General features: G+C 38.8%; 1 protein-coding gene across 3 annotated transcripts in view; it reads left to right on the forward strand.

The window, feature by feature from the left end:
* Nucleotides 1-22448, forward strand: part of LOC101680004 (argonaute RISC component 4) — a 39305-nt gene that overhangs the window by 7893 nt on the left and 8964 nt on the right. For all 3 annotated transcript variants that reach the window (XM_045064187.1, XM_045064189.1, XM_045064188.1), the window contains exons 2-15: nucleotides 1509-1674; nucleotides 5317-5437; nucleotides 7048-7229; nucleotides 7628-7764; nucleotides 7863-7997; nucleotides 8704-8791; nucleotides 10597-10744; nucleotides 11223-11342; nucleotides 11466-11594; nucleotides 11840-11973; nucleotides 13130-13314; nucleotides 14605-14764; nucleotides 17648-17963; nucleotides 18104-18238. In XM_045064187.1, coding sequence (XP_044920122.1) covers nucleotides 1509-1674; nucleotides 5317-5437; nucleotides 7048-7229; nucleotides 7628-7764; nucleotides 7863-7997; nucleotides 8704-8791; nucleotides 10597-10744; nucleotides 11223-11342; nucleotides 11466-11594; nucleotides 11840-11973; nucleotides 13130-13314; nucleotides 14605-14764; nucleotides 17648-17963; nucleotides 18104-18238 — 2156 coding nt within the window. The remainder of the gene's footprint in view (nucleotides 1-1508; nucleotides 1675-5316; nucleotides 5438-7047; nucleotides 7230-7627; nucleotides 7765-7862; nucleotides 7998-8703; nucleotides 8792-10596; nucleotides 10745-11222; nucleotides 11343-11465; nucleotides 11595-11839; nucleotides 11974-13129; nucleotides 13315-14604; nucleotides 14765-17647; nucleotides 17964-18103; nucleotides 18239-22448) is intronic.

Here is a 22448-nt window from a genome sequence, read left to right on the forward strand (position 1 = left end):
AGACATTAAGTGTCTGCCTTTGGGTCCTGGGATCAAGGCCCACATCCAGCTCCCTGCTCAGCGGGAAGCCTGCTTCTCCCTCACCCACTCTCCCGACTTGTGTTCCCTCTTTCTCTGTGTCTCTGTCAAATAAATAAAATCTTAAAAAAAAAAAAACTTACTAGAGAATTTAGTATAATAATGTTCATTGGAATTTTGTGAAGGGGAGAGAATGTGCAGTTTCTTTAGCTTATGAATCCTTTCTTTTTGTGGACTTATTTTATGAAGCATCAATGGAATAATTTGGAATGACTGCTCTTTCTAGACCAGGGTTTCTCACCCTCAACACTATTGATATTTTGGACAGATACTTTGTTGTAGGGGGCTGTCTTGTGCACTGTAGGATGTTTAGCTGGCTCCTGCCCACTGTATATCAGTAGCTCCCTCTGAGTGGTGACAACCAAAAATGTCTCCAAACATTTGTCAGATGTTTCCTGGAGGATAATATCTCTCCCAGGTTGAGAAACACTGGTCTAAACTGTAAGTTCTTTGAAGGCAGAAGCTCTTTTTCCAGAATCTACAGCAGAGTTTAGACGTGTAGTAAGTGAATAAATGTTAAATAAATAAGCTAGACATTATGATCAAGAAATGTCACATTGTCCAGTTTCTATAAACATTAGGTTATTAACAGTAAAGTCTAGCATTATTGATATTGTTTCACCATCTAAGTTAGCAAGTAAATTAATAAAAATATAACTACTATTAATCTGCTCCTGTCTGTGCAAATTATAATAATGTAGGCTAGTTGGTAAAGTATTAATGGATCTTCTCCAGCCTAAGCATGGTGATAGTCCCTAGAGCTTAGAGATGGTTTTATTTATTTAGTAAGATTTTATTTATTTGACAGAGATCACAAGCAGGCAGAGAGGCAGGCAGAGAGAGAGGGGGAAGCAGGCTCCCCACTGAGCAGAGAGCCTGATGCGGGATGATCCCAGGATGCTGAGATCATGACCCGAGCCAAAGGCAGAGGCTTAACCCACTGAGCCACCAAGGTGCCCAGAGATGGTTTTATTTTAAAATACACATAATTTGGGGGCACCTGACTGGCGCCATCAGTGTAGCACGAGACTCTTGATCTCAGGGTTGTAAGTTTGAGCCCCACATTGGGTAGAGAGATTACTTAAAAATAAAATCTTTTAAAAAATGCATATAAATTTGTAAACCTAGCTGTAGATCTACTAATACTTATAAGAGGTTTTCTACAGTAGGCTATATCTGAGAGGAGTTCATCATGCTGTCTATATAATTTTAATGTTCCCCAAATTCGAAATGATAGCCACATGGCAAAATATTTAGAAATCTAGAAAACCTTGGGTTAAAAGATACCACAGACTCTTTGTATCAGAGTATGTCCAGTGAATAATAAGATCTCAATAATTATATCTTATTGTTATCATCGTCATGATCACGAAGGGAATATTATCCTTTATGACCAAATAGCACATCAAATGTCTTTGAATCTCTTTCAGGACCTCCAACCAGCCTGTTTCAACCACCTCGTCGCCCTGGCCTTGGAACTGTTGGAAAACCAATTCGACTATTAGCCAATCATTTTCAGGTTCAGATTCCTAAAATAGATGTGTATCACTATGATGTGGATATTAAACCAGAAAAACGACCTCGGAGAGTCAACAGGTAAGTATCAGAAAAAGTAGACTTCTGTATATTTAAATGCATATAAATGCATTGTATATATTTATATATGCATTAAGTGCATATAAATGCATCTTTATTATGTATCATATTGTTCTCTAAATTCTTACCATACTTATACTTGTAAGAGGCTTTGTTTTCTAAGATGGTAAGTTTCTCAATAGCAGCTTAGCTGTCTCATACATGGTTACTCTGGAGATTGTCGCACAGTGCTGGATACATCATTGTTCTTTAAGTGAATACTTATTGAATGAAGGAGAAAGTCACTCTCGTTGTCCAATGGTAGCAGAAATTTAAATAATAAAATAAATAAAAGTAGGTGAAGTATTAGTGTCTGTGGGAAATTAGAACTATCTGAAAATTCAGGGGCTGGCCCAGTTGATGGAGCATGCAACTCTTGATCTCAAGGTTGTGAGTTTGAGCCCCAATGTTGGATGTAGAAATTACTTAAAAATAAACTCTCTTTAAAAAACTATCTGTAGGGGCGCCTGGGTGGCTCAGTGGGTTAAGCCGCTGCCTTCGGCTCAGGTCATGATCCCAGGGTCCTGGGATCGAGCCCCACATCGGGCTCTCTGCTCCTCGGGGAGTCTGCTTCTTCCTCTCTCCCTCTGCCTGCCTCTCTGCCTACTTGTGATCTCTGTCTCTCAAATAAATAAATAAAATTAAAAAAAAAACTATCTGTAAATTCAAACTTTATTATTAAGTGTTAGTATCCGACATGAGAAAAATGTAAGTGTAAAGGCAGAAGAATCATCTTGGAATATTGAAAAAAATAAGCTTAGAGAGAAGCTCTGTTAAATCTGACATTACCCAAGAGGGGTCTGGGTGAGATGATTCAAGGCTTGTGGTCTGTGTAGCAGGAATTTACCAAGTGTGAAGATGTAGTCCTGTAGTAGATATTTTTATAATGCTAAGAACACCTGCTTACCTTTTCTTTGTTTTCAAGTCATGATAGTTACACCATCCTTAATATTAGGATTCTTGCTTTTCTAAGAATGCCCCTATTGTCAAGTGCAATATTTTATGCTGCTCGATTTTGGTTTCTTGTTATAAATCAATAACATGGCTTTCTCGTATAGTTTAATCTCGTGCAAGCCCATAATCGCTTGGCTATTGTATCACTGAGATCAATTGTAATAGAAGTGGTATTAATGGCTAATGTACCATTCAGTAAATATTTTATTGCGTGCTTACTATGTACCAGGTATTGTTCTATGCCCTGGGAATACAAAATGAACAAAAAATGCAAAAATTTCTACTCTTGAGGTGCTTATATTCAAATAGGGGAGAAGATAAAAAATGAATCAATAAGGAAACAAAACATATTACATGTTAGTTGGTGATAAGTGCTATGTAGAAAAATAAATCAGGGAAAGAATATAGAGAATGGGGGTGGGAGGTCCACTGAAATATTTTTAATAATTTTTGGAGGTGGTGTCAACAAGATGTGCTGGTGGATAGAACATAAGGTATGAGGGAAGAAATGAGTCATGATCAATCCCAGGGTTTTTGTCCTGTGCAAGTGGAAAAATGGAGTTGCCATTTATTGGGATGGGGAGAACTATAGGAGAAGTCAGCACGGCTGGCAGATCCTAGTGGAGCTGTTGAGTGGGGGTTGGGGAGTTGAACAGATGAGGTTGGATTCAGGGGAGCGGTCTACGCTAGAGACAAACATTTGAGAGTCATCACCATATTGGTGGTAAAGCCAGGAGCTGGGTAAGATTATACGGGAAGTAAATGTAGTTAGAGAAAAGACTCCAAGACTGAGTCCTGGGGCACCCCAATATTTTTAAATTGGGGAGATGTTGCTTATTAGGAGACTGGCATGGAGAGGTCACTGGGATAGGAGAGAACCAGGACAGAGCAAGGAGGCAAGGCAAGATGTGTTAAGTTGGAAGAGTTTATTTCCTAATGTCCAAGAAGCACTCAATTTAGCACTGTGGAACCCACTGGGGACCTTGGTAAGAGTAGTATTGATAGGGGAAGGTGGAGAAGATTTAAGAGAGATAGGAGAAGAACAATTAGAGATAACTCCTTTAAGAGATTTTGACACAAAGGGGAACAGAGAAATGGGATGTTCAAATGAGGAAGTCAGGTCAGGGGAATTTAATTTTTTTGAAGATGAGAGAAACTATAGCATATCTGTATACTGAAGGAAATAATCTAATAAAGAAGGGAAAAATGTATAATTCAGGAAAAAGGAGAATTCTTGGAGTTATACCCATGAACACAGCAGAGCGTAAGTGGGCTTACTGTGTGACCAACATTGTTCTAAATATTCTATGTGTATTTATTCACTTAATACAACAAACTTTTGTGGTAGCTATTATGATGATTATAATTTTACAAATGAAAAGAAACAGATAATGGAAAATTCAGTAACTTGTCCAAGGTCATGCAGCTCTGCCAATTAATCACTATGTGACAAGGAGCAGATCACTTGCCTATTCTGAATTTTTTTTTCTTTTTACTCTGAAGACAGTAATCATCAGCCTATTTGTCTCACAAAGATTAGGTGAGAACAGAGGCAAAAATATCTCTTCACTATAAAACTACTTATGGTTGTAATTTAAGAATATAAGATGAGAAATTACCCTTCTAATATGAAAATGTATTATTATAGTTTTTTTTAATTGGTAATATACGATATTATATTTTTCCATCAATTTTCTTCAGTTGCGTGATTTGGTTTATAAATGTGTATCTTTTCCATGGATTTTATTTGCAGAATATTAATGCCTTAGGTAGTTATGATATATTCTGGCTTTTAAGATATAGTTTCTGCATGTAGCACTCACCAAACATTGGTAAGATACAGTTTTCATTAATTCTAGCATTCCACAATCTCACAGACTCAGATCTGTTCATCTTAAACCATATACTCTAGTTGCTCGGCAGCTGCCTTTACTTCAGAGCCTGCACACGGTATGGTCTGGTATGTATACAAGAACACTTAGGTAAAGCTTTGCATGCTTGATTGAGGGAAGGGCGTTCATTCTAGAAAGAAACTACATTGGTAATCTTTATGGAATGACGATATTTTACATTTCCTTCTCTACACTGCTCCAGGAGCACTTTGGGATAAAACAAGACAGTTTGAAGGATAATAAATTACCAGCATGAGGCAAAGGGATTGACATCACTTTGAGTATGATACATCTGGAATTTATTGGCCCTCACATTTCTTGATTTCTGCCTACTCTATTTTCTGAAACCATGATACTTGAATAAGGATGTTTATTTGCTAACAAATTTATCATGATTTAATTATGAATATTCATGCCAAACTCAGATACCTAAGATAGGTTATTCTCGTAAGGCTATATTTGTCATGGGAGAAGATTATGAAAGGCAAGAGTTTGAGAGGGTGCCATAAAAGTTAGGCTCTCTTTTTAGTCCCTGATTCTCTTTTCATCTCATAGCTGCTTTTGTTCACCTGTTGCTACCTTTCTTTACTTGACCGTTGCTAACTACTTTTTTTAATTACTGAAGACAATTATAACTATAACTCTTACTTTTTCCGAGTAATTTTGAACTCAGTTTAGGTGATTAAGGTATGGAGATAGTTTTCTTACTCCTTGCCATTTCTCAAAGCTAACTGTCACTCTCTCCATTACTGTTAAGAGAGGTAGTAGATACAATGGTGCGGCACTTCAAGATGCAGATATTTGGTGACCGGCAACCTGGCTATGATGGCAAAAGAAACATGTACACAGCACATCCACTGCCAATTGGACGGGATAGGGTAAGTGTTAAGGGCCAGAAATGCATTCTAGACTTAGGTCATTTACATAGGACAAAAGTGTCTCCCTTTCCAGGGGTGCCTGGGTGGCTCAGTGAGTTAAAGCCTCAGCCTTCGACTTGGGTCATGATTTCAGGGTCCTGGGATCGAGCTCCACATCGGGCTCTCTGCTCAGCAGGGAGTCTGCTTCCCCCTCTCTCTGCCTGCCTCTCTGCCTACTTGTGATCTCAGTCTGTCAAATAAATAAACAAAATCTTAAAAAAAAAAGTCTCCCTTTCTAATAACAACTTAATTCTTAGAGTTGTTTCACATAGTGATGATAGATGTGTTACTATGTCCATATTCTCTTACCCCTTAGTTAATCAATAATTGAAGATGAGATTAGTATTAGAATTTAGGTTGAGCATGATTATTTGAGTTAGATTAGATTAGGTTGATTACATATATTCCAGGTGTTTCACATTGCTAATGTATTTGCTATGTGAATCTGAATAATGGAGTTTTATAGATTATAGAAAATTATCTAAAACCCACTTAGGAAAATATTCACAATACCACAATAACTTTTTCTTTTACAAGTTTAGTTTTTAAATTTGAAAAGCAATATGTAAACATATACTCATTATAAACTTACTTAGACATCAAGAAATATTGTGATTTCCTGTCTCCCTGCCTGCCTGTATCCCCTAACCCCATTTTCCTTTTTCGAGGAAACAACTCTAATAGTTCAGTATGTATCCTTTCAGATATTTTTATATGCATTAGCTATTTATGCATATGGTTATGTGTATTGTTTGTTTGCATATCATTCTAGGATTTGCTTTTTCACTTAATAATATGTTTGGGAGATCTTTCCATTTCTGTACATTTAAATATCTCATTATTTATTTAATTCAAATTCTTTTTTATTGTGGTAAAGTATGCATAACATAGAATTTACTAATTTAACCATTGTTAAGTGTACCATTCAGCGGCATTTAGTATATTCATGTTGTTGTGTCATCATTGCCACTATCGATCTCCAAAACTTCTTTTACCATCCCAAACTGAAAGTACATACCCACTATGCATTAAGTTCTCCTGTCCCTTCCCCCAGTTCCTGATATCCACTCTTCTACCTTAGGTCTTGGGGCACCTGGGTGGCTTGGTCGGTTAAGCATCCGACTCTTGATTTCAGCTCAGGTCATGATCTCAGGGTTGTGAGATCAAGCCCTGTGTTGGACTCTGTACTGTGCGCGGAGCCTTGTTAAGATTCTCTCTCTCCCTCTCCTTCTGTCCCTCCGTCTTTCTGTCCCTATGAATTTGACAGTTCTAAGTACTTCATATAAGTGGAATCATCCAATATTTGTCCCTTTGCATCTGGCTTATTTCACTTAGCATAATGTTTTCAAAGTTCATCCACATTACAACATTCACCTTAGTTTCAAACTATTGCGTAATAGTTAATATGATATTATTCCCTTCTTGATGGACACTTCGGTTGTTTCCAATGTTTTACAATTACAGAAAGTCTTAAAGTAAATATCCTTATGAATATACTATATTGAATATTCCTGTGATCTTTCTTTCAAACTCTATAAATATATGTAGCTATGATTTTTTTTTTCCCTTAGGTTGATATGGAAGTGACCCTTCCAGGTGAGGGTAAAGACCAAACCTTTAAAGTGTCTGTTCAGTGGGTATCAGTTGTGAGCCTTCAGTTGCTTTTAGAAGCTTTGGCTGGGCACTTGAATGAAGTCCCAGATGACTCAGTACAAGCACTTGATGTTATCACAAGACACCTTCCCTCAATGAGGTTAGTACCTTAGTTCGAGTTCATTCCCACAAATGTCACATTTTTTTGGTAAGGTTGCATTGGAGCCATTGAAAAGTTTCTGCATAAGTCAGTTCAAACTTGGTTCCGAGTTTGTTTATAAAGTTGAGAGTAAGGGCACCTGGGTGGCTCAGTGGGTAAAGCCTCTGCCTTAGGCTCAGGTCATGATCTCAGGGTCCTGGGATCAAGCCCCGCATCGGGCTCTCTGCTCAGCGGGGAGCCTGGTTCTCCCTCTCTCTCTGCCTGCCTCTCTGCCTACTTGTGATCTCTGTCAAATAATTAATTAAAATCTTTAAAAAAATAAAAAAAAATAAAGTTGAGAGTGAAATAAAAGACCTTTCGAGTTTTTGTTGGTGAAACATGCAAACTCATTTCTTCAGGTACACTCCGGTGGGTCGTTCTTTTTTCTCACCTCCTGAAGGTTACTACCACCCTCTGGGAGGGGGCAGAGAGGTTTGGTTTGGCTTTCATCAGTCTGTGAGACCTGCTATGTGGAATATGATGCTCAATATTGACGGTATGATAGAATTCTTTTTTCACTCTTTTGGCCAGTTTGTTTTGGTGCTTTCCCTTTCTCTGAACTGAAGCTAAGTATCTGTCCTCTCTGTTTGTTAGTGTCAGCAACTGCTTTCTACCGGGCTCAGCCTATCATCGAGTTCATGTGTGAAGTTTTAGACATTCAGAACATCAATGAACAGACCAAACCGCTAACAGATTCCCAGCGTGTCAAGTTTACCAAAGAAATCAGAGGTAGGTATTTGCATTACAGGAGTCTCAGCAAGGTGGCTCAGTGTGGTGCAAGGAGCAGGGTCTTGGAGTCAGACGCAGATGGGTTTCCATCCCAGCCAGTTCTGTCCTTGGGCTAGTTACTTAACTGCCATGAGTCTTAATTTATTCATCTCTAAGGTAAAGAAAATAATGTGTATCTTTATATTTGTTGTGAGAATTAAATGCAATTAGATGTATAAAGCTTCACATCCAGGAGCTGGCATACATCAAGCATTCTTACCCTTTACCCACTTAAAAACGCATTTTATTTTATTTGTGTATATTATTATTTTTCAAACTTGCATTTTAATAAAAGAACACAAGTTTATTCTCCTCTGGAATTTCTGTTCTTTTTGTTATTAGCTATCTTCTCTCACTACAATATAAGCTTCCTGAGGGCTTTCTCTAGACCCCATAATAATTACTAGAATTGTTGGTATTTAGGAGTTATTTATTGAACAAATTAATAAATTTATGTAGGTTGCACATTTTAAATCATCTGGGTTCTAAGTTTTTCTTCTTAGCTGAGACTTTTTGCCTATACATGATGAAATTGTCCTCTTACCTCTGCAACTTTTGCCCTGTACAATGTGGTGCCTTTCTGAAGACATTTGAACCTGTTTTTGTCACTGTGATTTTAATTAATACCTGATGTTTTGTTTTGACCTTTTTTTTTTTTGAACTTCAGGTCTTAAAGTTGAGGTGACCCACTGTGGACAGATGAAACGAAAATATCGAGTTTGTAATGTGACTAGACGGCCAGCCAGTCATCAAACGTATGTTCACCACACCTAAAATGATACTATTACATTTTTGGTAACAGAAGAAGCTGCTGTGATTTGAGAAAATGGTATCCCTTATTGCAAGTTTCAAAATCACTGAGATCATCACTTTTAACCACCACCTTTAAAAAATGTTTTAAATATTTTTGATGGAGACATTTTAAAAAACATACTTCTTGTCTTTGATTCATTTCCCCTCTTAAACAAAGGGTGCCAAACACAGATCAACTTTTATATAACAATGCAGAGTCATCATTTATTATACTGTTATATTCTCAACGCATGTCTCAAAGGATCTGTTAAGTCCTGTAAGTCATATAAGGCTGTCATGAGAAGATACTGCTTTGTGTTTTGTTTGGATTTTTCTCTTTTTGTAGCCTCTTCCAGCTGCCAGTACGTATGGCATGCCTCTAGCAGCTACTCATTTCCATTTTCCAGTCTTATTTTTTAATCACCTGACTTCTAATCCACTGTGAACTATGCAAAATGAGAAAATATACATGAAAATGCTTTTATTTACCATAGATGTAAGTTCTGTTCTTATAATCAAGATCTTTAAACTGATGTCTCACATAAATAAATATTGGCTCCTCCGAGTAAAGAACATGAACTTAACGTATATAAACTTTACATTGTTTTGATTAGTCAGAAGCCTTTTGTTTATTTGTTTATATTCTAGTCTTTGTTTTAGTTCCACCTTTCTCGATTTTTAAACTTTAGTGTATGTCAAAATCACCAGGAAGGCTTTGTTCTAGATAGTAGAAGTTTTTGGGTAAACTCTGGATATGATTTGAATAAATTCATCAGTATGATGATTTGAATAGGCACCTGATGTGAATTTCTTAAGAGTTATAAAGTGATATTCCATGTATTCTTCATATTATACTATTGACTTCATTCTCTAGGAGGAAAAACATTACTGAAGCCTTATGAAATCCCTATTGAGAAGTGTAGCTTTTGTTTCAAGAACTTCATCTTTTTCTTTAATTACTTTACATAGCTCTGTAAAAATAATTATACTTATAGATTTAGATAATCTTCGCATGAAAATTGAAAGCAGGTAGTTTTAAATACCACGTAGATAATCCTTGCTACATTGTTATTTTGTGGGGCTGTAACAGTTAAAGCCAGATAAAGTTATTACTGTACCAAGTATTTAAGTATTACTGTACCAAGTATTAAAGTTATTACTGTACCAAGTATTTAAGATAATTTGCCCCCTGAAAGAGCTAAAGAAAGAGAATCTCTTAAATCATGTTCTCCAGTTTATAGCAAATATCCTGGCACAGTCTGAGTTTCATGTGTTTGGTCTTGTTGCCTCTAAATCCACATATATTTGTCCTGGTTTGGGGATCTGGAAATGTGGCCCCAATAACTGTTACACTCATTTTATAAAAAGCTCTCTTAAGCAAATAAAACTCCTATGTGGATGATCCCAAGTCCTTATTTGATTTTAAATAATTTGTAGGAAGCCAGCTAGAGATTATATATGTATCTGTAGGTATTAACTGACCTCTAGTGAGTTTGTATTTTCCAGTTCTGCAGCTTCTTCTTTTTTAACTTCTTTTTAAGCTTTAATTTACTATTTTTCCTCATCCTAGCTTCAACAAACATGGAAAATTCCAAGAGTCACTTTTCTCATTAAATACTAAATGACTTAAGTGAAACTGGTCAAATAAAGATTGACCTTTGTTTTTTAAGTGACTGATCAAAGTAGAAAATGTTAGGCTTTTGTTTGTTTGTTTGTTTAAGAAAAAAAGAACTTGAAGACATTTCTAAAGAGATATTCTCTCCCATAGTTTTCCTTTACAGCTAGAAAATGGGCAAGCTATGGAATGTACAGTAGCTCAGTACTTTAAGCAGAAGTATAGTCTGCAGCTGAAATACCCCCATCTTCCCTGTCTCCAAGTGGGACAAGAACAAAAACATACATATTTGCCACTTGAGGTAAGCTAAACTGAATTTTCTTTTCCCGAATCTGCCAATCTCTTGAATGAGTTAAAAAAAAATCATGTTCTAAACTAGAAGTAGAATTTAGTATAAATTTTTTAAATATTTTGAGCAGGGACACCTGGGTGGCTCAGCCCATTGAGTGTCTGACTCTTGGTTTCAGATCAGGTCATGATCTTAGGTTTGTGGGATCCAGCCCTGCATTGGGCTCCTGACTCAACAGGGAGTCTCCTTCTCTCCCTCCTCCTCTGCCCCTCCCCCTCCCTTTGCATGTTCTTGCTCTCTCTCTCTCTCTCTCTCTCTCAAATGAATAAATGAATCTTTAAAAAAATAAATAAAATATTTTAGGCAGATAGCTTCACTAGGTAATAGCATTTTCATGTTTTGGGGAATCGAAGAGGTAAGATACAGTTTAGCAAAGGCTTACTTTATAAAAACCTATTACACAAACGAATTTCTCTTTGCCTCTCTATAGGTTTGTAATATCGTGGCAGGACAGCGATGTATAAAGAAGCTCACAGACAATCAGACTTCTACAATGATCAAAGCTACAGCAAGATCGGCTCCTGACAGACAGGAAGAAATCAGTAGACTGGTCAGTAAGGTGTAGTCTTCACGATACACTAGCTTTCAGATGAGAAAACAAGACAATAGAAAACTCCTGGTGGGACACAGTTACTCTTTGGTTTTTATATACGCAGGCTTTCCTGTTCTTTAGGTGAAGAGTAACAGCATGGTGGGTGGACCGGATCCATACCTTAAAGAATTTGGTATTGTTGTCCACAATGAAATGACAGAGCTCACAGGCAGGGTACTTCCAGCACCAATGCTGCAATATGGAGGCCGGGTAAGCGTTTTATTTCATTCAGCAAGCTCCTTCCAACAACCAGTCAACAAGAGAATAATCCAGGATTTCTCTGCTACACCACACCGAATTTACCCATAGTTTTGCTCCTTACTGCTTTTTGTCTTTTGGCTAATACCAAATAGAGTTTTGTTTATCCCCTCATCAACATTAACATGGCCTTAGATTGTAATGTCTTTTCTCTTTTCTTTTGTTTCTTTTCTTTTCTTTTTTTTTTTTTTTTAAAGAATAAAACGGTAGCCACACCCAACCAGGGTGTCTGGGACATGCGAGGAAAGCAGTTTTATGCTGGCATTGAAATTAAAGTTTGGGCAGTTGCTTGTTTTGCGCCTCAGAAACAATGTAGGGAAGATTTACTAAAGTGAGTATCTTCATATTTTCAGCTTAGTAATATCCCTCCCAGATATGAAAATACCATCTTGACGTGAATGTGCTGTGCACACTGCCACTAAACCCCTAACTCCTGTAGAGACGCCATCTGGCTGCAGGAAAAAGACCTTGTATTATAGTAAATGGCAAACTTGGGAATGACATTAAGAATCTGACTCAGCTTCCTTACGGTTAGAGCAGAAAGTCTGTGACTAACAAGGCCGAAGCAGAGATAGTTGGCAAACTGTTCTTAGTGGAGCTTCCTTTGGTATTAATTGTATCTTTTCAGCTGAGATAAAAACTCGTCCATTTTTAATCATTATAATTTACTAGTGAGCTTGTTTTCTGCAGGGTCACACTGACTGAGATCATTGGTTCATGTCTTACAGATGCAGCTATCTATAGAAAGGAAGTTAGTGAGAAGGGTGGAAAAATCAGGGCAGGAAAAGGGAACTGGATGGAAGAAAGGAGTCTTACAAAATACTGGCAAATGCACAAAAGAAATTATTCTGAAAACTTTATATGTAGATTAAAGTCACTTCTCATATCCAGAATTTAAAACTTCACAATGAATTTTGTTTTTTTTTTAAAGTGGTGATTTATTTTGATATTGTTATTAAATCAAATATGATACAAGTTTGCATGTAATCCTAAATATACCGATTTGTGTTCCCATGTTCTCAGTGGAACACAAGGTTACCCAACCTTTCTTGTGCCAGGCTTAACCAAAATACACATTACCTGAAATTTTGACTTTGGTTTTCTTTGGTTCAGAATTACTGGCTTGAATGCTTAAAAAAAAAAAAAAAAAAAAAAAAAAATATATATATATATATATATATATATATTTATCTTTGGACAGACATGCTCTTCCTAGTTCCTGGGGCCCAGTTGAAGCAGAATTATTTAAAAATTCAAAACAATGATCTGATAGCTTAATAATACAGATTCTTGTGCATTGTGATTGCCATGATACAATTGCCAGCCCATCTTTGGCAACCATTTAAAGGTTTTTTTTCTTTGTTTATTTGTTTATTTTTAATTTTGGCTAAGAATGTACAGAACTGAAAGAAGTATCTTAGTGGAAAATAAATTCTGGGAATGTACTCTGAAATGAAAGCACTGTGCCACTGGTTCTATTTTAACAGGAGTTTCACTGACCAACTCCGTAAAATCTCTAAGGATGCGGGAATGCCCATCCAGGGTCAGCCATGTTTCTGCAAGTACGCACAAGGTGCAGACAGTGTGGAGCCCATGTTCAAACACCTGAAAATGACCTATGTGGGCCTACAGCTAATTGTGGTTATCTTGCCCGGGAAGACACCAGTGTATGGTATGGACCCCTTTAATTTTGAATGAGGGATGATTTGAATGAGTAGGTCAGGATATGCTGGGTTAAGCTGTCATCACAAATAACCCCAGACTCTAAGTGGCTCAGAGCATCAAAGGCTGATTTTTTTTGCTTCTGCTATGTGTCCGTTGAGGTGGACTGTGGCCTCTGTTCTATGCCATCATATCATTTTCACTCCGGGACCCAGGCTGGCAGAGTAGTTGCTATTTGGAAAGTTGCTGGCCCCATGGCAGAGAGGAAAGAGAGCTCTGGAAGGTTCTTAACATTTGCAGCTTCTTCTTTTTCTTTCTTTTTTTTTTTTTTTTTTACATTTATTTTATTTTATTTATTTATTTTTTAAAAGATTTTATTTATTTATTTGACAGAGATCACAAGTAGGCAGAGAGGCAGGCAACGAGAGAGAGAGAGAGAGAAGCAGGTTCCCCTCTGAGGAGAGTGCATGATGCGGGACTCTATCTTAGGACTCTGAGGTCATGACCTGAGCTGAAGGCAGAGGCTTAACCCACTGAGCCACCGAGGCACCCAACGTTTGCAGCTTCTTGACCACAACCAGCGACATGGCTTTTCCCAACCTTCCTGTGGGAATTGAGAATGGGGGCCAGGAAATTCAGCGGGAATGAGCGTGGGGCATATAGTGAGATTCTACCATAGTCCTCAAAGCAGGAAGAACTGGAATGTTTGGTGACATACTTGGAAATACCGGAATGGGGAAGAGTGAGGGAGTCCACCACTTCCCAAAGAGAAGCTGTTCAGTTTGTGTCTCTTATAAACAAGAGTGATACAAAGTTCTTTTATCTATCTCTAAATAAAGGATTTAGGAACCCCAGACCAGCTGTTTGAACTTTATAAAATGTCTTCAACGCCCTCTGTAGTTGTTTCTTTTGTTACTGTTTGCTTATCTCTGGTGTTTAGAGGAAAAAGAGGGGGAGGGTGGAAGAAAAATATTTAAAGTTAAAGAGCTGGCCTGTATACTGAGAGGGAGGAGCTGGGAGATGGAGTCCTTTGCCAGACCCGTCCTGTGGAAAAAGTAACCTTAAAGGACTGAGTCAGGGGTGGTGGCAAGCAGCATCCAGGAGTAAAGGAACTGGGCTAACTTCAATGCCTGAAGGAGGGAAGAAAAGGAAAAATTGCCATAGGGGTTTAGCTGATGAAATGACCACATCTAGCACAGCGCGCTGTGTGAATGTTTGTGTGCGGATTTTTGTCTCTACTCTTAGTAATTAGGAGAATATCTAAACATTTTAAAATTAATTAATGAATTTATCCTTGTAGCGGAGGTGAAACGTGTTGGAGATACCCTCCTGGGTATGGCCACACAGTGTGTCCAGGTAAAAAATGTAGTGAAGACCTCACCGCAGACCCTTTCCAACCTTTGCCTGAAGATAAATGCAAAGCTCGGAGGAATTAACAATGTGCTTGTACCTCATCAAAGGTAAGATTCTGAACTCTGTTTTTTCTACTTTTTTTCCCCATGTTTTTATTAAGATCAAATGTAATGTAATTTACACTAAGCACACATATCTTAAACATGCATCTCAATACCTTTTTCTTAGATATGTATACACTCATGTAACAACTACTCAGGTGAAGATCTAGCACAATACCCTGTCAGGCTTCCTTGTGACCTCTCCCAATAGGTAACCCCCAAAGGTAACCACTATCACCATAGATTAGTTTTGCCTCTTTTTGAACTTCATATAAATGACACCATGCAGTATATAATATATAATGTCTACCTTTTATTTATCCATATGTGTCTGGAATTCATTCATGTTACTGTATTAAGTAGTAATTTACTCATTTTCATTGTTGTATATTATTTCATAATATGAATATACCACAGAATTTTATTTTATTTATTTTATGGTTTTTTAAAAATATTTTTTTATTTATTTGACAGGGAGAGATGCAGCAAGAGAGGGAACACAAGCAGGGGGAGTGGGAGAGGGAGAAGCAGGCTTCCCATTGAGCAAGGATCCTGATGTGGGGCTCAATCCCAGGACCCTGGGATCATGACCTGAGCCAAAAGCAGATGTTTAATGACTGAGCCACCCAGGCACCCCTACCACAGAATTTGAATCTATTCTACCATTGATGGATATTATTGTACATTCATTATACAATTTTTCTACCTTTTTGGTGGATGTAAATTCTCTTTTTCCTGAGTATATATCCAAGAGTAGAATTACTAAGTTATAGAAAGTACACAGATTTAGCATGATAGGTACTGTTAAATAGTTTTCCAGAGTGGTTGTACCAGTTTGCATTTCCGTGGAGATTTCTAGTTGCTCCGTATTCTCACCAACACTTGGTAGTATCAGTCCTTTTAACTTTAGCCATTTTGTTTGGGGTAATAGTATCTCATCATGGTTTTAATTTGCATTCCCCTGATGATGAATCATGTGGAACACAATTTCGTATGTTTATTGGCTATTTGGATATCCTCTTTTATGATGGGTTTGTTCAGTTCTTTACCTGTTTCTTGGATTGGATTATCCATTTTTTCATTAATTTGTATTTTCCCTAACTATTGAGATAATACCTGACTTGCTAACTCTAAAATGTTTTCCTGTGAAATTCTGTATGTGAAAGTGATTTGAAAAGTTCAGTTTAGAGCTGTGGTATTAGTGTGACTGTACTTGACAAGAATATGAAATTGAGCACCTTGCTCTTCTTGTACAATTATATTCCAATTCTTAATTTTCCCTTGAATAAAATTTATAGGTAACAACATCCTAATCATGCCTCTACATCAGTGATGGATGGGGTGTGCAGGCCATATGGGAAATTAGTCTAAAATCTGAAATCATTTAATTTTACCCCAAATATTTGAGACAACATAACCATTTAGAGCACACACCTCAGTGTCTGACAACCTAGGTTTGGATTCCAGCTTTACTGTTTCCTAGATATGTGAGCTTGGGCAAGCTCCTTAATCGCTTCTGTGTCATATTTTAATTCTGGAAAATTGAGATAATAATTGTACCTCATGGGATTATTGTGAGGACTAAAGGAGTTAATATAGGTAAAGCATTTAGCGCAGTGGCTGGTACATGTAAGCTGTTACTATGTTGTGCATATGTGTGTTATAGAGGTGTTTGCTGTTGTACTTTCTGCACCATCATGTTGCATGATGATATGTACAAAGAAATCTAAGACAGCTGCTGCCCTCATGGAGATATCTATTCTATTACAGGAGTTTTTCAGATTTGGGGTGTCTCCTATATTATACTTTAAGAATCAATATTCAGTTCCAAATCCCACCTTTAAGAATTTGCCAGAGAAGCATGCATGATATTTCCCCTTGATTCCTTAGAAAAATCAGTGCCAAATAAATGAGTTCATTCTTTCAACAAGTGTTTATTGAGTGCCAGCTGTGAGTGAGGCAGTGTTCCAGGTACTAGGGATACTGCAGGGAATAAGACAAAACAAAACAAAATTCCTGCCCTAGTGGAGCTTACACTTGTGTGTGTGGGTGGGTGTGTGTGGGTGTAAAATAATACAATTTAAATTAAGTGAGGTGCCTGGCTGGCTCAGACAGTAGAGTGTGTGACTCTTGATCTTGGGGTTGTGAGTTTGAGCCCCACATTGGGTGTAGAGATTACTTAAAAATAGAGCCTTTTAAAAAATAATTAAGTAAAATATGAGGTATAAGTGATGAATACTAGATAAAAATAGAATAAAAATAGAATAGGGAAGTAGATAGACACGAGTCTCTTCTCTGAGTCTCATATCTTAAAGTGCATAAGGGGTTTTGTCCCAGTTCCATGTAAATTCTGCAATTCTATATCCGTTATAAGAATCCTGGGATCCAAATAGAGTTCATTCTGGGAAAGTCTTCCTTCACACGTAGGGATTTTATTAAATTTGGCTCAGGTCCTCTTTTAGTCTTCCCTTCCTACTATTACAGAAGAACCATGTTGATTTCTTTTTTAATATTTTATTTACTTCTTTTAGAGAGAGAGAAAGAGAGCAGGGGGAGGAGCAGAGGCAGAGGGAAAGAGAATCTCCAGCAGACTCATCACTGAGTGCAGAGCCCAAAACAGGGCTCGATTCCAGGACCCTAAGCTGAAACTAAGAGTCAGACGCTTAACCGACTGAGCCACCCAGGTGTCCCAACCATGCTGACTTCTTGAATCAATTCAGATTCATTGCCAAAGAGGCACGGACACTCAATGGGTCTTAGAGTTCTCACCCAATATGTTCAAGTCTTTATTCTGTCTTGGAAAACTATATCTGAATCTATCTGTTGAGCTTCAAAGTACAGATTTTCATCTGTATGTCTGAGTGTCAATGTCTCCTTCAATCTGAGCAGGCCCTCGGTGTTCCAGCAGCCTGTCATCTTCCTGGGAGCAGATGTTACACACCCCCCGGCGGGGGATGGGAAGAAGCCTTCCATTGCTGCTGTCGTTGGCAGTATGGATGGCCACCCCAGCCGGTACTGTGCCACCGTTCGGGTGCAGACCTCCCGCCAGGAGATCTCCCAGGAGCTCCTCTACAGTCAGGAGGTAATTCAGGACCTCACTAACATGGTTCGAGAGCTGCTGATCCAGTTCTACAAATCTACACGCTTCAAACCCACTCGGATCATCTACTACCGTGGAGGGGTATCAGAGGGACAAATGAAACAGGTACTCTGATTACCCATGGTTTCCTTTGGGGGTTCTAGGTGTCTGATAGAGCTTCCTCCCATCTAACACTCCAGGTGAACCAGATCTGAGAGCTGCAAGGTAAGTTCTCAATTAAATGTCATTCTGTTTCTATCTCCTAGGTCGCCTGGCCAGAGCTAATAGCAATTCGTAAGGCATGTATTAGCTTGGAAGAAGATTACCGGCCAGGAATAACCTACATTGTAGTGCAGAAGAGACATCACACACGACTTTTCTGTGCAGATAAAACAGAAAGGGTAAGAAACTATGGTAGAAGCCTCATTATCTGATGCAAGTGAATATATTTTCAAATGGGCATACATATAATTTTTTCCCCTAAAAACAACTGTAATAATAATTTAATTAATATACTATCTCCAGTTGAGCATTGATGATCACTTCTGAATGATACAGGTTTCAAGACTGAATATTTCGCTTGTGTGACAGAAGTGCTGGCTTCTGGAGTTTTTAAGGGGGAGTCAAAAACATGCCAAGATACACTGTGGTGATATAGGCGAACCCCGAAGGGATGGCTTATGTATTTGGACTTTATTATCATTTGCTACTTCTTACTACCTGTGCCTAAGGCATGGTTCTAGGGTATAAAGAAGAATTTCTCTTCTAAATGATTTTGTAAAGGTGCCTATATCAGTGCAGGAGTCTTGGGTACACATTTTGAATGGTTATAATGTCATACTTACTAACCGTGGGCAAGTTAACTTCTCTAAGCCATAGTGTTCTCATCTGTAAAATGTAGTAAGAACAATTCCCATCTCACAGGATTAAATTAATAAATGAATATTAATTTGGGGTATAATTCCCAGCATTTGCGAAGAGCCATTTTGCATAATTGGTTTATAATGTGTTATTCATGAATAAACTAGCTAAGTTATAGGTACATAATATTGAGTGACTTTGCTTCTGTGATATCTTCTGTGACGTTGTTTCATCTTTTCCAGGCCCTCCCTGATTCACCCGCAGAGAGACCAGTTCTTTCTGTTGCTTACTCTTATAATCTTGTGGGTCACTCCCATTATTTTCTAGTATGCCCTTAGGTTTTGTCTCTAATCTAATGCTTTTTGTTTTCAACAGCACTGAAAAACTAAGGTTTCTCTCCTAGGGTTCCAGTTCCACCAGTCAGCTCAGATTCCAACTATTGTCTTCTGAATTACCCAAACCCTAACTCAGTAGTACTTTGTAGGCCTCCATGGACACAAATTCTCCAAACTCTTGCCTGAGCTCTGGTCACAGAATACTCTGCCATCCCCTCCCTAACTGGATTATCACCTCTCCATCCTTCCATCAAATTGCTGTCTGTGTGTAGCTCTAGGAGCTGGATTATCTTCCTAAAACCCAGGCTGTCTCATCATTTTGTCCTCTACCATGTCACTCCTAACCTTCCAGAGATTGATAATCCTGGTCCTTGGTCTACCCTGCTCCCTTGACACTTACCAACATCTCCACTTGTCTTATCATGCCTCTAGCCAGTCTCCAACTCTGGTTTGGTCCACTTACCCATTTCCTTTGCTTTGACTCTTAGGCCAGTGGAGACTGCTGAGTAAGAAAGTCATTTGTTTAATGATGAATGGCACTGCAGATTCATGATAGCAAATCTCAGCCAGCCTTTGACGCTGCCATTTCTCCCATTTATCCAATTCCCCGTAGCATGTATTCCAAACCTTCACTCCTCAACTCACCAGCCCTAATCTGTGATGCCTTTATTAGCAACGCTTTACCTTGCCAGCAATAGAACAACCCTCTATTTCCCCAGAAAACAACATCTCGAAGGCATGAGTTTTCTCAGCTTCATCTCTTCTACTTTTTTCTTTTTTTAAAGATTTATTTATCCATTCTAATGGGAGAGAGTGCGAGCTCAGGGAAGGGCAGAGAGAGAGGGAGAGAGAAGCAGACTCCCTTGCTGAGCATGGGGCTTAACATACAGGGCTTGATCTCAGAACCCTGAGATCATGACTCTGAAATCATGACCAGAGCTGAAAATGGGAGTTGGACACTTAACCAGCTGAGCCATCTGGGCACCCCTCTCTCCTCTACTTTCAAATGTACTGAAATGTGTTTTCTCCGCTCCTTCCTCTCACATCTCAGAGCCTAATCTCTCCACCTATGCTTTTGTTCCCAAAGGACACTTCATTAATGACCCTTGGTTTTCAAAACTCCAGTTCCTTCACCTCACCCTCTAAAGTTCCTCAATTCCTCCTAGATCCCCCCCAGTAAGCTTCCTTTTACTCTGTTTCTCCCTCAGTCTACCTGCCACCTTCTTGGTTTTCTTTCATGACCCTGCTTTTAGAAGAAAAATGACTTGACTTTCCACCTGTACCTTCTCACATCAGACATCCATTCTCTGTAGCGTGACTTCAGTTTCAGTGATTCTACTGAAGCTGTTTGCTCGGTGACTTGCTCATTTCGAATCTAGTGCTACCTTGTCAGGTTCTTCCGCTGACTTCTTTGCCTGAGCAATACAACTTTCCAGATTCACTACCCTCTTCTATAATCAGACTTTCTTTGACGTCTCTTCCTTCTCTGGCTATTAAATACTGATGTTTCCAGGCATTTCATACATTTTTCTCCCTCTTCTTTTCTGAATTTTAGCTCTCTTTAGTCTCACCCACTTTTCTGTGTTCACTGATCTGCTTATAGATTCCTAAATTTGTATTCCCAGCTGCAAACATTTCTGTGCAGTTCCTGATCTGCACCTCCAACTGTCTACCAGACATATTTACCCAGATGCTCTATAGGAATTGTATCAGCAAGATCAGCTAGGCCATGCTGTGGAAACAAACAAAAAAAGTCTTAGGGGCTTACAGAGATGCATTTCTTGCTCATATTACACACTCATTGTGGCTCTGCTGCAGCTGTGACCCTGATGTCCTCCTTTTGGAACCTAGGCGGACAGAGAAAAATCTATCTGGAACATCACCAGTCATTGCAGCAGAGGGAAAGAAAGATCTGCACAATTCCTATGTTGGCTCTTTTTTTTTTTTTTTAAGATTTTATTTATTTATTTGAGAGAGAGGGAGGGAGAATGAGAGGGAGAGAGCATGAGAGGAGAGGAGAGAGGTAAGCCCCGCCGAGCAAGTAGCCTGATGTGGGATTCGGTCCTGGGTCTCCAGGATCATGACCTGAGCCGGAGGCAGTCACTCAACCAACTGAGCCACCCAGGAGCCCCCATATGTTGGCTCTTAAAGCGCCGACCCAGAAGTTATACATGCAAGCCACACTCTATCAGCCAAAGCAAGTTACATGGCCACTCCTGAGTTAATTGGGTGGGGATGTATAATCCTCCCCCAGGGAGGGGCACGGGAATATTTGGCACTAGTGATACAATCTACCACAGGCATTTCAAGCAAAACGCGTCTGAACCTCCTACTTTCTGTTTTATCCTCATCCAAAGCCTATTCCTCCCCAATTTTCCTTTTCTCCTGTAAGTTGGCATCATTGTACATTAAGTCAGCCAAGTTAGAACCTTCAGTGTTGTCTTTAAATTCTGCTCCCTTTTCAGTCCCCCCATATTCAGTTGTTCAAATAATCTTCTTTGTTCTGCCCTAAAATATCTTGTCTCAATTCTTCCTCTTCTGTGTCACCTCTGTCCTAGGCAGAACCTCCTATATTGCAGGAGACTCCTACTGGTCTCCCCATCGGCATTCCTCCTTCACAGATGTACCCTCCCTCTGCTGTCAGGGCTAGGTTTAAAAAATACAGATCTCAGGGCACCTGCCTGGCTCAGTTGGTGGGGCATGTGACTCTTGATCTTGGGTTTGTGAGTTCAAGCTCCACATTAGGCTTAGAGCTTACTTAAAAAAAAAAAAAAAAATGCAGGGGTGCCTGTGTGGCTCAGTGGGTTAAAGCCTCAGTCTTCAGCTCAGGTCATGGTTCCAGGGTTCTGGGATCAAGCCCCGCATCAGGTTCTGTGCTCAACAGGGAGCCTGCTTCCCTTCCTCCCTCTCTGCCTACTTGTGATCTCTGTCTGTCAAATAAATAAATAAAATCTTTTTAAAAAATGCATATCTTACCTTGCCATTCCATTATTCAGAAACCTTCACATATCCTCCATGGTCTACAAAATACTTACTTTTGTTGTTCAATGTTTTCCTAAGATAGCCAGAACATTTTAGTTTCATCCATCCACCACACCTTCATACACTTTCCATTTTCCACATATTTGTGGATTTGAATCCCCAAGATGACCACATCTGTCCCACTCATTTCCCCCCACTATTCTTAATTAAGGTATAATATAGACAATAGTAAAATCCACCCTTTTTAGTGTACTGTTCTACAGGTTGTGACAGATGCATGTAGTTGTGTAAGCATCATGTCTAGAAGACATGAACAATCCATCATGCACACACATTCTGCCAAGCCCTCTGCAGTCAACCTTTTCCCTCACCTACAGCCCCTAGCAACCACTGACAGGCATTCTGTCCTACAGTTGTGTTTTTTTCCAGAATG

Source organism: Mustela putorius, unplaced genomic scaffold, assembly GCF_011764305.1.
Source record: "Mustela putorius furo isolate JIRA1106 unplaced genomic scaffold, ASM1176430v1.1 tig00003853_pilon_pilon_pilon, whole genome shotgun sequence".
NCBI lineage: Eukaryota > Metazoa > Chordata > Mammalia > Carnivora > Mustelidae > Mustela > Mustela putorius.